Raw genomic sequence first — 17,406 nt, forward strand, 5'->3', positions numbered from 1 at the left:
TTTTAAAGGTGCTTTTTATGTTCATGAGTGCCAGCTTCGCCCGTGCTTGTCTGTGGATCCGCGAGGTGCTACCAAATACTTCATTAAACCCAAGGAGGAAAAATCTCATTGTGCCCAAGTCTTTCTATCTCTGGCATAGAGGTATGTTGAAGAGAACGGATCTGAAGCTCTGGAGAAACTCCTTGATCGAAAGGTAAGCCATTCAGTAAGTACTGCCAGCCATAGATAAGAAGTTGTCTAATGAGGTTATACTTTACCAGCTATATAAATGAAAAAGATGAACTAAAAAAGCTAAATTTACAAATTGATTTCCCTGTCATTTTCCTTCCCTCAAAAAATCTCGTTGCACATCCATGATCCAAAGTTGGTGCATTTGAATTTGTAATTGGAATAGTTAGATGGAGTTGGCTGATTGGTTTTTACGTTTATAAATGTGAGGGTCTTCACAATTTTGATACACGGAATATGTGCGACATTGTATCTGCTTATGAGTATAAATACCGTTTCCCTTTGTCTCAGTCCAAGCATACAAAGCCTGACATTGGCATGGAAGAGATCAAGGCAATGACTAATACAGAGGACAAGGAAACAGCTGCATCAATCAGGGTAACTACTGTTGGACTGTATCTGTTTCTGCTGTTAATTTCATTTGGTATCTACTGTTGGTCTGCTTAGTTTCCTGGGAAAGACACTCTCCTCCAGGAAAAGATTACTGTTGGTAGTTTTTCCATTTAAAGTCTTGTCTTGTTATATTTCATGTGGAATTGAGTTGTGTCCTCGTTAAATAGAATAAACTTAAGGAGCTGGCATTGAGAATGTTTTGTCTTACCCCGTTCAAAATGTTTTACATTGCGATTGAGGTTTGGTTAGAGAATTTTTTCGAACCTTAGAAGCATGGGCACGTCTCGAACACGACGACAATCTTCGGAAAATACTTGTCCAATGATTTTATTATACTTCTTTTAGTTAGACACATTGTGGATACTCTAGGACATGTTAGCAACACCCTTGGAACATTAAAAAGACACATAACATGTCTCTGATGTTTATAGGAAATCATAACATACCTCTATAATACAAATACAAATACAGTTTACATTTGGAAAATGATTTCTACACTCCCATTTTAGCCATCCACACTCCTTTTTTTTGTCTTGATCCATTTGAATTTACTATTTTGCCCTTTTTTCAATACACTGCACACTTTCAAGGACAATATCGTAAATTTATTTGTATAAGGACAAAAAATGGAGTGTGGATGCCTAAAAGGGGAGTGTAGAAATCAATTCCCTTTACATTTCCGTGTCCTAATTTTCAGAGAAATAACATGTTCATGTGTCGTGTCGTGTCCGTATCCGTCTCTGTGCTTCTTAGGTACAAACAGTTATATCTGATTGGCATGCGTTTTCATTAATTTAATTCGTGAGTATAATGTATGAACCATCTGTTTTCTTAGTCCAAATACGAAGAACCTAATGTTGGCAAGGTAGATGCTAGAGCAGTGGAACAACCAGAGAAAAGACCAGTCGCTGGAACAAAATTGGTAAGGTTTCCTTTCGTTCGTCCCTATTGTATTTAATGCTTTCTTTAAAAGATGAAATCCTGATGAGCGAAGTTTTTTTTTCTTCCAGTCCAAAGTGGAAGAGCCTAGTGTTGGTAAGGAGAATGCCAATGCGGGGCAATTGAAGGATGAAAATATAGCAGTTGCAACAAAACAGGTAGCAGCACTGGTCGGATTTTCATTTGTACTTTGGTTTTTTGGGTGCTGGTTTCTTTGTGCAACTCCCATTTTTGTATTTATCTCTTTCCCATCTCTACAGTTGCTTTCTTCTGGTTTCTGTTTGAAAAAATCTAAGTTTGAGCCTCTTCGCATTCAGATTTTAAACATCTCTCCCATGCCATCTTTGTATGAGGTTTTCGCTACTATTGATAGTGAGGACCGTTGTCGTAACATTGTACAGCCACAAGGTCTTCTTCCTACCCCTGATTCCTCTCCTATGACTGATCAGATGGCCTTTGCGGCTAGCTCTAGCTCTCATCCTCCGTCTAGGAAGATTATTTGCTATCATTGGAATGAGAGTGGGCATGTTAAAGACCGTTGCTTCAAACTTCATCCTGAGTTGAAGCAACACTTCACTCGGAATCGGTTGTCCAGCTATTCTAGCCCCTCTGGTCCCTCTCGTACTGCTGCCCATGCTGAAAAAACTGGCAGCTTTCAAGTTCCTGCCCATATGGATTATAGCCACCTTCAGTCCCAGTTTGGACAACTTCAGGAGCAGCTTGGGAATCTCAATGCCTGGGCTCAGGGCACCTCTCATACGGCCACTGCCACGCTTGCTGCAAGTACTCCCATCGCTTTTCATGTTCGGTCTACAAAACCTACTTGGGTTATGGATTCTGGTGCCAATGATCATATGACTGGTGAGTTGTCATTGTTTACTTCTCCTGTTATTCGTGCCAACCAAACAGTTTGCCTTGCTGATGGTTCCATCTCCCATATTTGCAATAAGGGTGATGTGTCTCTATCTCCAGATATTACTCTTTCTTCAGTCTTGCATGTTCCTAATTTTGCTTTTAATCTGTTCTCTGTCAGCCGCCTTGCTAAAAATCTTCAATGTGCGATCATTTTCTTACCCACTTACTGCCTTTTACAGGACCTGAGTTTGAAGAGGATTTTTGGCAAGGGCTATGAGCGCGATGGGTTGTACTTCTTTGGGGAACCGCCACCATCATTTCCTACTTCATCTAGTCTTCGGCGTCTGTCTTGCCTACATCTCATTCTTATGTCTTTTCTCTTAAAACTTTGGATTTGTGGCACGCCCGTTTGGGACATGCAAATTTTCAGTATTTATGTTTGTTATTTCCTTCTTTGAGTTGAGCTTGTAAGGATCACAAATTTCAGTGTGTGGTTTGTGAACTTTCTAAACATATGCGCACTACTTATATACCTCGCATGTCTCGAGCTCCTAGCATGTTTGATTTTATTCATTCCGATATATGGGGACCATCTCCTGTTACCGCTTTTTCTGGATATCGCTATTATGTGACATTTATTGATGATGACACTCGTTGCACTTGGGTTTATTTGTTGAAAAAGAAATATGATGTTTCACCCCTTTTTACTCAATTTCTTCAAATGATTAAAACACAATTTTGTACTGTTGTGCGTAATATTTGTTCAGATAATGGTGGGGAATATACTTCAAATGGGTTTCTTTCTGAACTAAATCAGAAAGGTACTCTCCAACAACTTACATGTCCTTACATTTATGAACAGAACACTTATGAATAGAACGGTGTTGCGGAATGAAAAAATCGTTATGTCTGTTGTTCGTTGCCTTCTTTGTGGTAACATGGCTATTCTTACTGCGGTGTACCTGATTAATCGCACTCCTAGTTGAATTTTGCATGGCATGGCACCACTTCAGGTACTTAAGCCTGATACATCTGGACGGTCAGAATTTACTCAGTTTTGATTTTCTTCTTGGATTATGCAAACTGAAAGTTCAACCATTTGTGTAAACTGGCAATATCACTTTGCATAGACAATGACGGAGACAACGAAGGAACATAATCAAATTTGGACAGAGACAACGATAGAGGGAGATCGAACCGTCTAGTATGTGTCCAATCTTTGCCAAGGTCGCCCCTGTCCTCCTTGTCGGAAAAACAAGTGCAAGGGACGATGCCGGCGAAGACAATAGGTTGGGTGACGGCGGTGGTGATAATGTTTTGGTGCTTGGCGTAGACGATCGAGTTGTCGAGATGACTTGGACGGGGGATGATTAGTAAGGGTATTTGAGGTATAAAAGCAGGGCAATCCTTGTGCGTACATTTTTTGGCCTGGGGTAGAGCTCTCCGTGCATTGGGCCTCCTTTTTGGACCAGCCCGTAAATCCATGGCACGTTTCTCACGTTGCAAACAGTTCGTGGAGTCTCATACTCCTTAATTGGGCTAAATGTACTCTCAATACCACTCAGGTCCGGCTTTGAGAATTTTGAACCCCTAGGCAGTTGTTGAAAATGGAGCCTCTCATTTCTAATATAGGAAACAACACAAAGCGTGGCAAAGTTGTTTAAGCTGCCACTTTAGAGTCTCAGGTCACGAGGTTGAGCCTCACAAGTAGCGTTTCAAAACCTTTTTTTTTGTGAAGGTTCCAAAATTGATGCTTAAAATTTGAAAGGGGAAGTAATCAAATCCACATCTGGTGCTCTAAGTGCACACTAGCTTGCCACTAGTGCTACTTTAGACGTGTTATAATATAGTCTACATAAGTAAATTGCTATTCCTCCCCCCCCCCCCCCTTTTTGTTTTCTTTTTTTTTATCAAACCCCAGCCTTCTCTTAAAACCCGGATTATCCCCCGTATAGTCTACATAAGTAAATTGCTATTCCCCCCCCCCCCCTTCCCTTTTTGTTTTCTTTTTTTTTATCAAACCCCAGCCTTCTCTTAAAACCCGGATTATCCCCCGGCCCCCCACTCAAAAAACATCCCCCCCTCTTAAAACACCTTCACCTTTTAAATTTTATTTTTATTTAATTAATTTTATCTTATTTATTTAATTTCTACAACTACACCGGGTCAAAAATCGTATTTTTTTGATAATTTTATTTTAAATGGTCATAATGAATTTTTTGCTTTAAGACTTTTCAACAAACACCTTAAAACTCATTATTTAGTTTCAAGACTCTCTTAGGGTGTTTATTGAAAGGCCTTGGAGGCAAAAATTTATTACGACCATTTAGAATGAAATGATCAGAAAAATAATATCTTTGCACCGGTTCAAACATATTGAAAATTGAAACATTTGTTTTTGTAACTATATTTTTATTAGACTTGAGCCTAGAATTAGACTTCAACCATAGAGCAAATATATGGGGGGGGGGGGGGGGGGGGGGGGGGATATGGGGTGAGGAGAGAGGTCCTCATTTCCCTATAAATAGAACCCTTTGTGAAATCATTCAATTCACACCTTGAATCTCTCCAACTTTTCTCTTTAGAAACTGTGTTTGCTCTTTGTTCTTACTTTGTTTTTGGTATTATTGAGTTTCTTCTTGAGTTCTTCAAGAAACTCAACCCAAGGCCACCACCAAACCACCACCCGATTAGCCTCTCGATCCAAAAAATTTAATAGTTTTGTCAATATTTATTTTCGAGAGAAAAAGAAAGTCTTTTCTTTTCTCTTTCGCAGCTACCGTAAGCTTACCGTAAGAAGTCATTTCGTTCGATAGCCACATTCATCTTCTGTAAGCTACCGTAACCTACTGTTATATTTTATTTTTGTGTTTAAAAATGCATATTAAGTTAAAGTACTAAAGATAGCTAGCAAACTTATTCTACTAAAATTACTGGTCTAAAGCATAAGTGGTTTTCACTCCAAAGGTGTCCGTCCATGTGACACTATGCTTTATGATCATTTTTACAATTGTGGAGTAACCCGAGGCTAACACCCTCGAAAGTTTGTCAACAAGCCTGGCTTCGTATCGACTAAGGAAGGAATGATGATTCTAACTGGACTCGTCCGACCATCCGACCTGGGACTTTCCTGGTTATTTCTATGTCAAACATAATCCACAAAATTTAGAATAATGATTTTCAGTGAAAATTTAGCATAGTTACTTAGGCTTTCCTCACAGACTGTGTATCTGTCAAATTTTTTAGGAACGCCGCAGCGGAAAATTTGGGATGGAACAATGGATGACTACAACTTTTCAATTTCAGATAGTTGGTCATTTGAGAATGATGTTCGTAGTGAGGAGAGTGTCTCCCACAATTGTCGTGATTATACACCAGAATTTACCACCGACCAGGTTAGTTTTTACTGTTATTGTTTTGCATATTCGTTATTTATGTTAAGACTGGTTAATGTTGTATTTATACATATTAGTTTTTTTTATATAGATTTTTGAAAGTAGAGAAGATATGTTAGCTTGGGCGCGGAGTGTTGGTCTAAAATATGGTATTGTGGTGGTTATTTTAAATTCTGTTAAGTTAAAAGGCGGCAAATTGCCGAAGTGCATTCTTGGTTGTGAAAGAGGAGGAAAGTACGAACCGCCACGGTATCTGGTTGAAGGGCAATCCTTGCAAAGAAACACTGGGACTAGAAAATGCGATTGCCCATTTCAACTGTGAGGTATACCACAACATCCATACGATATCAGGTGGGGTTTAGAGGTTATTAGTGGTGTCCATAACCATGAAATAGCAAAACATATTGAGGGCCACGAGTACCCGTCATGGCTAAAACCAATAGAGAAACAATTTGTGGTCGACATGGCCAACAGCACTGCGTCTCGTGAGATTCTTAATATTTTGAAACAAAAAGACCCGTCAAACACTACGGGAATCAAAAGCGTTTATAACACCATTTTTGCAAACAAAGCAGCGAAACTGGACGGTCTAACTCCTATTCAGTATGTCATACGTCAATTACTTAAGAAACATTACCTCCATCAATTTCTTACAAATCCGAATACTAACGAAATCACAGATATTATTTGGGTTCATCCTATGAGTCTAGAGCTATCTGTCAACTTTCCGTCTATACTGATCATTGACGCCACGTACAAGACCAATGAGTATCGAAAACCACTATTGGAGGTTGTGGGTATCACATCCACATGGCGAACTTACTCCCTTATGTTCGCTTATCTTAGTAATGAGAGAGAAGAGACATTGACATGGGCATTGGATAACTTAAAAAACTGGATGCTTCAAAAGGGGGCGTCGATGCCATTGGTGTTTGTTTCAGATCGGGATTTAGCGCTTATGAATGCCATTGAAGCATGTTTCCCTACGGCACGTCACATCTTGTGTATTTGGCACATAAATCAGTGCGTCATGAAGAACTGCAGCCGTGTGCTTGGTCCGGAATGGAAGCGCTTCATCACGTCATGGCACTCGCTTATCAATTCATCTACACCTTCGTCTTTCAAACAAAAGTGGCAAGCCACGTGCGACGATTTTTGCCAGTTCCCGTATGTCATAACTTACCTGTGGCAAACATGGTTAAGGTCGTACAAAGAGCGGTTTGTTTCAGCATGGACAGATACATGTATGCACCTCGGAAGCAATTCAAGTCAAAGGTAAAATCGCTTTTTGACTTTACTATTAAAATTTTGTGCATTTCTCTACTACACTAAGAAATACTTTTTGATACTTTCCTATTTAAACACGGTGCATTATTCTATTACAGGGCAGAGTCTGCACATGCGAGGCTAAAGCTATAGTTGGGGGATACCATGTCATCGCTACAAACATCTTTTGATAAAATAGAAAAGATGTTGAAAAATCAGTTCGAGGAAATTAAAAAGTCGTTCGAGAAATCATTGAACATTCCATGCCATAAACAATTACGTGACGACATTTTTGATCAGATAAGGTGTCGCATTTCATTAGAGGCAATGGAGTTCATACATGATTAGCTAGAAACCGCTTTAGAAGTATCCCCCACATTGTTGGCTATTGCAACTGTACGATCAAAATCACACACGGATTGCCATGCATGCACAATCTTGCATATTATAGTTCCATTTCCACTCCAATTCCGCTATGGAGTATCCACGCTCATTGGACTAGGTTGTCTATGCACGCAACCGAGTTTAATGAGGAGGGAGCATGACTTGACAGGACATCTCAGGTCGTTCAGATATTAGATGGGATGGATCCACCTATGCGAGAGCATATCATAGACAGGATTGATATGGCAGATCCATCTCGTAGCACAGTTCGACCTCCATCGTACAACACAGAACATAGAGGTCGACCTACAGATAGAGATGAGCAAAGTACACGTCGCATACCTTCTTTCTCAGAAGCATCCACTTCAGGATCAAGGACTGTAACATCGCGAGTGAGAGGGAGAGGAAGACGTGGGAGGGGTTCATTCAACGATTACCTCAGGTTTATCAGCGTTATATTTCCCACACTGTTGACGTGCTTGGTGATGGTCATTGTGGATTCAGGGCGATAGCTGCACTAATCGGGTATAGTGAAAATGATTGGAGTCGAGTACGAGAGGAGCTTATTGAAGAGATTCGACAAAATTATTATCTATATAGTGTGATTTATCCAGTACATGATTGGGCAAATCGTCTACTAATTTTACTGAATTGGTTCGAGCCTACAGCGCCAAAGGATCATTGGATGGAGGCTATGACTTTGGGAGTTGTCATCGCAACAAGGTACAACCTTGTATTGCACACATTTGATGAGGATGTTTACGGTTGTTTTACTCATTTGCCATTGAGGTCCCCTCCAGTGCCAGTCGAATACCGCCGGGAATTGCTATTGCCCGTGTTAACAACAATCACTTCGTGCAAATTTTCTTATAACCTTAGTACCCTGTACCACCCATCCCAACATGGTGGGAGGAGAATTCATTGGATGAAGCTAAAGGATGGGCTGCCAGTTATGGAACACGTTTGCTATTGTGGTACGAAGTAATGGGTATAAGCACGCCGGGAGCAGCATTTGGAGGAGATATTGATTAAAATTTGTGTTTTTATGTATTTTCATGTTTTGACAATATGTACTCAATTATAATAAAATGAAATTTTATTTCAATTTATTATTGTTCATTACAAGTTATTTTTATTATTCATTGTTAAGACTAATTAATTAACTAATTAAAATAATATAAATTTATTAAGTATAAAGTCAATTTTAATTGAAAATAGAATTTGAGTTAACCAAAAAGAAGAAGAAGAAGGGAGGTAAATGGGAAAAGAAACAAATAAAGAAAATAGAAAAGATTATTAAAATAATAAAAAAAAGATTCAAAGTGAAAGGAAACAAAAGGAAATAAAGAGAAAAAAAACCAAAAAAAATTCTGACAGAAAAAAAACAAAAGAAAATAAAGAAGAAAAAAGAAGGAAAAAAAAAAATAAATGGGAGGAGCAGGAGAACGGGGGGGGGGGGGAGGGGGATAATATGGCAAATCGGGTGTGGGGCCGGGGGGAAAGCGGCCCTCCTACATAAATAATATTTAACATATTTTATTATTTGGAGGCCTCATCATTGGGCCTAAAATTAGAGGCCTTAAGCGGTCGTCTGGTGGGCCTATGCTCAGAGTTGGTCCTGACTATCCATACAACATATATGCTCAGGGATAAAATGGCAAATGGAGTGTGGGGCCGGGGGAAAGCAAAGCGGCCCTCCTACATAAATAATATTTAACATATTTTATTATTTGGAGGCCTCATCATTGGGCCTAAAATTAGAAGCCTTAGGCGGTCGTCTGGTGGGCCTATGCTCAGGGTTGGTCCTGACTATCCATACAACTATACGTATGAGATTTTAACTTTGATCCTGACGTATAGGGTGCAGCGAGGTCTTCTACAGATCGTGGTGTGGTGAATGGGGCAACATTTCCTTTGTGGAGGTGATAGAATATCATACCTTACACATGCACTCCCATTTTGTTTTATTTTTTTCATTCTGAGAGGGCACGAGAAAGGAAAATTTTGTTTAAGAACAAATAAGTGAAAAGCTATTTTTGTCAAACTAAATTAGGAGTACTTTTGTAAATTAAAGAGAGACAAATAATTTCTTTCTCCATTTATTATTCTTCCTTTTGCAAATAATTCTTTCTTTCTTCACAGGAAGGAAAACCATGCTCCCACTTTCTATATCCGTATCCATAAATTATACTCCCTCCATCCTAAATTGGATGTCAATTTTTGATATCCGTGTCAATTTCAATTTCTTATATATTTCAATATGAATTTTAAAAAATATGCAATATAAATCTTGTTTGATAGTTCTCAACTAGTTATATTATACAAAATTTTCAAATTCGTAAAAAATATTATAAATTTAAAGATATAAATGATAAAAAATGACATGAATTTTAAAAATTGGCATCCCTTTTAGAACGGAGGGAGTATCCACCGACTGTATTTCTTTACACGCCTATTCGAATTCCTCTTTCTTTCTCCTGGAAAAGCACTCTTACGCGTCAAAAAATCGTGGTTGCTTCACATTCCCTCACACATTAAAAACCAGGAAAATCCGAGAAAAAAAAAGGGCCAGAGAGAAAGAGATCGAATTTTCAGATGGGTTTGGTGGGTTTTCTCAAGTTTGCATTCAAATGCTTCGACTTGCTTGCTTGGTACTCCAAAATTCACTTGTTTTCTAGCTTCAAACAGAACCCTGTTTAGTGTTGGCTACTTGATGATCCTTGTGAATCAAGCATCTTTCTCTACTTATTATGTATTTTTACTTGCAGGCCTCTCTTTGGTCTGGGCTGCCCTCTGTACTCTCTCTCTCTCTCTCTCTGTGTGTGTGTGTATATATTATGAATGCATATGTATGTATGAATATACACACACGTCTGTACGCTTTCTTTTTGTACTCCGTATTTTGTATCATTGTATGTAGATAGATGAGAAAAACTTTTTAACTGAGCTTTCGGTGAATAGTTGTTTAGGGAGGTGAATGTGCGCGTCCGTCTCCGCTTTGGACGGTCTGGATTTAAATGAACTTTTTCCAGATTTAGTTTTGGCTTTGGACTGACCGGATTTAAATGTAACTTTTCCGGGTTACTCTTCTCCGAAAAAGTTTCATTTAAATCCGGAATGTCCAAAGCCGAAACGAACAGCCGAGATCGCGCGGCTCTGTAAAGGCGTGAATTAGAGAATCAAGGCCCCTCCGTGAATAAGTCAATATCGTAGATAGATATGCGTGCCTTGTGTATATTATTACATGGATAAAAATTTATAGTGTAATGTAGTGTATGAAGTTCAGTGGCTAATTTATTGTGTGCTGATGCGGAACTAATTTTCTTGGACAGGTATGCCTCGATTCGGGCAATCGAGAACAATTCCAGCTCGGAGATGCGAAATGTGGTGGCATATTGGATTCTTTTCTCTCTGGTTTCTCTCTTTGAGCTTGCTTTTGTGAAACTTACTGACTGGTAATTAAGTCAGCTCCATTGTAGTAATATGTGCTCAAAAAGTGATAAAAGCTTGCCCAAGGATTATCTAGGATTCATGTCGAACATCAAAATAGGATCCATTCATTTCTATTGTTCGACAGCTTGGGCTAGCGACGAAAATAATGTTTTTGGGGGGTTCTATGTGGTAGGTTGAGTAGCCTAATGGTTGATCGACCTCTAGCTAGGAATGCATCACCAAATTTAAGCAGTAGATACAGATGAACGAAACCATTTGCTAGGACTTGCCTTTAAAACTTGCTTCGCAAGGGGAGGGTGTCGAAAGAGGCAAAGGGCTTATATACACAAGTTTACAATCTCACTAAACTGACGTGGAGACGAGGGTCGTAACCTACCACCATGCTCCACAACTGATGGTGGTCTCAGAGACCAGTTCTATTGACAATTTACCAATTAGATTCTCCCATAGTAGCGTCTGATCTTATACTTGACACGGTGTTCAACTATGATACAAAGCTTTGAAGTGACTAATGGTTTCGAGTGGAAATTTAAATATTGGTCTTCTCACTAAAATGAAACAACTACAGACCAAAACTTGTACAACAACATGCATGTTTGGCGAGGTATGCGTACACATTAGGATATATCATTTTCACCCGTCCTCCCAAAAATTAGCATCCTCTTTTGGGTAGATTTAGCAGTTAGCACCGAGAGGATGAGAAATTGAGAATACAGCAGGTGGATAACTACAGCTGCATGTCATGATGCTTTTCAGGAATTGTTCAATTTGATAAAGGGTTTTTTCAGTGAGAGCATAGATTGTGCTTTTAACTCATTTCCTTATTTATACATACCAGGCTTCCATTCTGGCCTTTCATGAAGCTAATGGCCACATGCTTTTTGTTGCTACCTCATTTTAATGGTGCCTCTTATGTTTATGAGTGCCTGGTTCGCCCGTTCTTGTCTGTGGATCCACGAGGTGCTATTAAATACTTCATCAAACCCAAGGAGGAAAAATCTCATAGTGCCAGAGTCTTTCTAGCTGTGGCAGAGAGGTATGTTGAAGAGAATGGATCTGAAGCTTTGGAGAAACTCCTTGATCGAAAGGTAAGCCACTCTGTAAGTCCTAGATAAGAAGTTGTCTAATGGGGTCATACTTTACCAGTAATATAAATGGGACCTTTTCATAGCGAAGGCTTTGAGTCATGGAAGTTCATATTCAATGCCAGACCTGGTCATTACATGCAAATGTTGATATGCTTGCATCTTCTGAATGCCGATCTATGCATAGGTGCACTCTTTGGTCATGTTCACGTTAAGAATTTGGGAAGGGATATGCAGAGGGAAACAAGATGATTTAGGAAAAATATGAACTGAAAAAGCTAAATTTATGAATTGATTTCCCTGTCATTTTCTTTCCCTCAAAAAATCTGGTCACACTTCCATGATGGTGCATGTGAATTTGTAATCAGAATCGTTAGATGGAGTTGGCTTATTGGTTTTTACGCTTTTAGTTGTGAGGGTCTTCACAATTTTGATACATGGAATATGTGCAACATTGTATCTGCTTATGACTATAAATACCCTTTCCCTTTGTTTCGGTCCAAGCATACAAAGCCTGACATTGGCATGGAAGAGATCAAGACAATGACTAATACAGAGGAGAAGGAAACAGCTGCAGCAATCCAGGTAACTACTGTTGGACTGTCTCTGTTTCTGTTGTTAATTTCAATGGGTATCTACTGTTGGTCTGCTTAGTTTCCGGGGAAAGACACTGTCCTCCAGGAAAAGTTAAGTGCATTCTAAAAATCGAGAATGAAAAAAACTGTTGGTAGTTTTGCCATTTGAAGTCTGGTCTTGTTATATTTCATGTGGAATTGAGTTTCGTCCTGGTTAAATAGTCACGATTGAGGTTTGGTTAAAAAATTTGTACGAACCAAGAAGCACGGACGCGTCTACCAGCCTCACGTATCCATGTCCGACATGTTTTGGTCACGGACACGATACAACACTCTTTGGACATGTATTGGGCATGCATAAATACTTGTCTAATGATTTTATTATATTTCTTCTAGTTAGACACATTGTGGATACTCTAGGACATGTTGGCAATACTCTTGGAACATTAAAAGGACACATTAAAATGTCTCTGATGTTTTTACGAAATCAGACCATACCTCTATAATACAAGTACAAATACACTTTACATTTGACGTGTCCCTGACATGTCTGTGTCCTAATTTTCGGAGAAATGACTTGTCCGCTTGTCCGTGCCGTGGCGTGTCCATATCCCGTATCTGTGCTTCTTAGGTTCGAATAGCCATAGTTGATTGGCAAGCGTTTCCATTTATTTAATTCATGAGTATAATGTATAAACCATCTGTTTTCTTAGTCCAAATTCGAAGACCCTAATGTTGGCAAGGTGGATGCTAGAGCAGTGGAACAACCAGAGAAAAGACCAGTAGCTGCAACAAAATTGGTAAGGTTTCCTATTGTTCTTGCTATTGTATTTAATGCTTTCTTTTAAAGATGAAACCCTGATGACTGAAGTTTTTCTTTCTCCAGTCCAAAGTGGAAGAGCCTGGTGTTGGTAAGGAGAATGCCAATATGGTGCAACTGAAGGATAAAAATCCAGCTGTTGCAACAGAACAGGTAGCAGCACTGGTCGAATTTTCATTTGTACCTTGGTTTTTTAGGTGCTGCTTGTTTGTGCAACTCCCATTCTTATATTTATCTCTTTCCCATCTCTACAATCGCTTCTGCTGGTTTCTGTTAGATGAACTTTCGTGATCTTTCTAGGATGTGTGTGGATCATGGATTTGTGAAGGGATTTACTAACGGAAGGGGAATAGGGAAATCAAAGAAATAAATCTAGCTTTTGATTATCTTCTTTTCTCTGTATTTTGATCAGAGGGACTTGTGGAGAGATATGTTATGAAAAGATATGCTATTTTTAGGAACACAGCTCCTTTGCTTGGTTTTTTTCTCCCACCAGAATTTCCTCCACAGATCCTTGATCCAAACACAGCCTTAGTACCTCTGCATACCTGATGATCAAAACAAAGCCATGGGATTTGCTATCTTGCAAGATTAGCAACCATAGAATCAAATCTCAATTCACCTCGTTCGCAGGTGAAGTGTGTAGAGCCAAATCTTGCTCAAAATGAGAAGAAAACAGGTGCCGCTGTGGAAATTAAAGAGAAGACGGTTGCAGCAGCTGGTGGAGAGAACAAAGCCGTCGAGATAACCGATTCAGAGAAAGTTCAGAGAGAGTGGGCTTGTGCTTTATGCCAGGTTTCAATCCCATCTGAGAAGGACTTGGATTCTCATCTTCAAGGGAGAAAACACAAGGCCAAGTTTGAAAGGCTGATAGCAATTAAGGAAGTGAACAAAAACAAGGGTTCCTCCTCTTCGGCAGCCAGTTCGGTGCCAGAAAATAGAACCAAGAAACAAGAACATGATGTGCAAGTGAATCGGACTAATGAGCAACGCGAAGAGAAGAAGGTGGATAACAACAGTGGTGGGACGACTCAAACTATATTTTGGTGCAGTCTCTGTGATGTTAAGTTGCAGAGCGAGAGTACCTTGGCCTCTCATCTCGTAGGGATGAAGCATTTATCCAAGACTCAACAAGATAACAACAGTGGTGGGATGACTCAAACTATATTTTGGTGCAGTCTTTGTGATGTTAAGTTGCAGAGCGAGAGTACTTTGGCCTCTCATCTCATAGGGAGGAAGCATTTATCCAAGACTCAACAAGATAACAACAGTGGTGGGACGACTCAAACTAAATTTTGGTGCAGTCTCTGTGATGCTACGTTGTATAGTGAGAGTACTTTGGCCTCTCATCTCGGAGGGAAGAAGCATTTATCCAAGACTCAACAAGATAACAACAGTGGTGGGACGACTCAAACTAAATTTTTGTGCAGTCTCTGTGATGCTACGTTGTATAGTGAGAGTACTTTGGCCTCTCATCTCGGAGGGAAGAAGCATTTATCCAAGACTCAACAAGATAACAACAGTGGTGGGACGACTCAAACTAAATTTTGGTGCAGTCTCTGTGATGCTACGTTGTATAGTGAGAGTACTTTGGCCTCTCATCTCGGAGGGAAGAAGCATTTATCCAAGACTCAACAAGATAACAACAGTGGTGGGACGACTCAAACTAAATTTTTGTGCAGTCTCTGTGATGCTACGTTGTATAGTGAGAGTACTTTGGCCTCTCATCTCGGAGGGAAGAAGCATTTATCCAAGACTCAGCAAGATAACAACAGTGGTGGGACGACTCAAACTAAATTTTTGTGCAGTCTCTGTGATGCTACGTTGTATAGTGAGAGTACTTTGGCCTCTCATCTCGGAGGGAAGAAGCATTTATCCAAGACTCAACAAGATAACAACAGTGGTGGGACGACTCAAACTAAAGTTTTGTGCAGTCTCTGTGATGCTACGTTGTATAGTGAGAGTACTTTGGCCTCTCATCTCGGAGGGAAGAAGCATTTATCCAAGACTCAACAAGATAACAACAGTGGTGGGACGACTCAAACTAAATTTTTGTGCAGTCTCTGTGATGCTACGTTGTATAGTGAGAGTACTTTGGCCTCTCATCTCGGAGGGAAGAAGCATTTATCCAAGACTCAACAACATATAATGAATACTTTGGGTGGGGGGAATTATTAGGTTTATGGAAGCAGTTTAGGGCCTATTTGGATAGGGTATTGTGGAAAGCACTTTACCCCTTATTATCTATGGTTTTTTGTTGTTGGAATAGGATGGTAATGGAACTGATGGGTGAACTAGTTAAAGATTATCATGGCTGTCTCCTATCTACGTCCTTAATACTATGGAGTGATTTTGATGATTTCAGTTGGTCTGGGTAGAGAGCTTGTACAACAGGGATGGTCCCTTTTGAGCCTTGTAAATATAGTATTAGTCTGTCCATTGGGCAGAATACCGAGTGATCAAATTAATCACCTACAACCCTTTCCTCTGCCGGTGACTTCCACGAAATGAAAACGGGCAGCATCGTCGTATGCTCAACATTTGTTGCCTTGGTTTATACCCCGGAGTACTCCTATGGCTGATTTGTCCCCCAACCTACTAAACAACCTCAAGGCTTGACCCCGTCTTGTTTGGAGAATGTTAATATGATTTGGTAAGTGAAAATATGGGGCAATTTTGTTCAAGAACGACTAGGTGAAAAGCTATTTTTATCAAAATTAAATCACTTTGAGTAATTAAAAAATGAAAAAATGTTGCGTTTTTTGGATAAGTCTCCCTTGAATTAAAGAGACTAATTTGACTTGGAAACGGATCCATTCAAACGGTTATAACCCATATCAAGGATTGGAATACTCCATTTTTTAAGGAAACTATTTTGTTTGGTTCACATCTCATAAATATTATCTCCAAATTTTTTGCTTGTTTTGTCATCCATATTTTTCGTTTTTAGTAAATTTTTTAATCAGTTTTTCTACTTATTTTTTACTTTTTGAATGTATATAACGTACTTCTATTTGAAAGTCAAAAAGTTTTCTAAAATGTTAAAAAATTTGACTAAAGATGAAAAATATTATAGATTTTTATAGATATTATAGATTTTTAACTATGTTATAAATTTGTCTAAAGATGAAAAATTTAACTATGTTATAGATTTATATATATATATATATATATATATATATATATATACACACACAAAACTTCTTGTAAGGGCGTTCTTACCGTATTACGGTACGGACGTCCCTTTCCCGACCAATTTACGATGATCCGAGCCGCTCAATGTTGCAGAACATGATTTTAAGGGTACCCGCGAGAAATCAGAAAAAAAAAAGACCGGAAAGGACTTGAACCGCGCCTTTTTTTTTTGTATTTTATCGAACGGTTTAAATAAAAACTGTTCAAATCAAGCCCTTCCAGGTCTTTTTTTTTGCTGATTTCTCGTCGGTACCCTTAAAATCACATTCTGAATACATTGAGCGGCTCGGATCATCGAAATTTGGTCAGGAAAGGGGAGAAAAGGGGAAGCCCTTACCGTAATACGGTAAGGGCGCCCTTATAAGAAGTGGACTGATATATATATATAACCTCAACCAAATCTCACAAATTAAGGCTATACAGAACTAGGGGTTTCAAAATATTCAATACACAATTTCTATATTAATATATAACTAGAATTATAATTGGGCAACAATGCATTTTGAGGATGGAGACATAAGTATTCAAACCCATTAGGATGAATACTTAAATAAGTCTACTAAATAGGATGTCTATTTAATTTATTTCTCTCTTTCATTTTCCCTCCACCAACTGTATTTCTTTACCAAAATGCTTGATTTACAACAAAAATCTATAGCATAGTTACAACATGCTTATAAAAAAAAACATAGTTACAACCTCTTTACATATCAACACCGAGACCGAGAGACTTAGAATGTACATACAAGGGTGTTCCTGGGTCCATTGATAAAGTGTAAAGATGTTATGACTATGATGATTTTGCTGTAGAGCTATTC

The 17,406-nt window shown here is 39.0% G+C and overlaps 3 protein-coding genes across 3 annotated transcripts in view; all 3 read left to right on the top strand.

Moving 5' to 3' along the window:
• The window catches only part of LOC131308066 (uncharacterized), a 133,193-nt gene that overhangs the window by 110,648 nt on the left and 5,139 nt on the right, over positions 1 to 17,406 (top strand). The window lies entirely within an intron of this gene.
• On the top strand, positions 1,746 to 2,924 carry LOC131308072 (uncharacterized). Its single transcript, XM_058334893.1, has 2 exons — positions 1,746 to 2,421; positions 2,655 to 2,924. Exons 1-2 carry the CDS (start codon positions 1,896 to 1,898, stop codon positions 2,690 to 2,692), a joined length of 564 nt encoding a protein of 187 aa, XP_058190876.1. The 5' UTR covers positions 1,746 to 1,895; the 3' UTR covers positions 2,693 to 2,924.
• On the top strand, positions 5,671 to 7,482 carry LOC131308071 (protein FAR-RED IMPAIRED RESPONSE 1-like). The gene is made up of 2 exons (XM_058334892.1): positions 5,671 to 7,085; positions 7,196 to 7,482. Exons 1-2 carry the CDS (start codon positions 6,274 to 6,276, stop codon positions 7,227 to 7,229), a joined length of 846 nt encoding a protein of 281 aa, XP_058190875.1. The 5' UTR covers positions 5,671 to 6,273; the 3' UTR covers positions 7,230 to 7,482.

The sequence above is a fragment of the Rhododendron vialii genome, chromosome 11a (genome assembly GCF_030253575.1).
Source record: "Rhododendron vialii isolate Sample 1 chromosome 11a, ASM3025357v1".
In the NCBI taxonomy this organism is placed as follows: domain Eukaryota; kingdom Viridiplantae; phylum Streptophyta; class Magnoliopsida; order Ericales; family Ericaceae; genus Rhododendron; species Rhododendron vialii.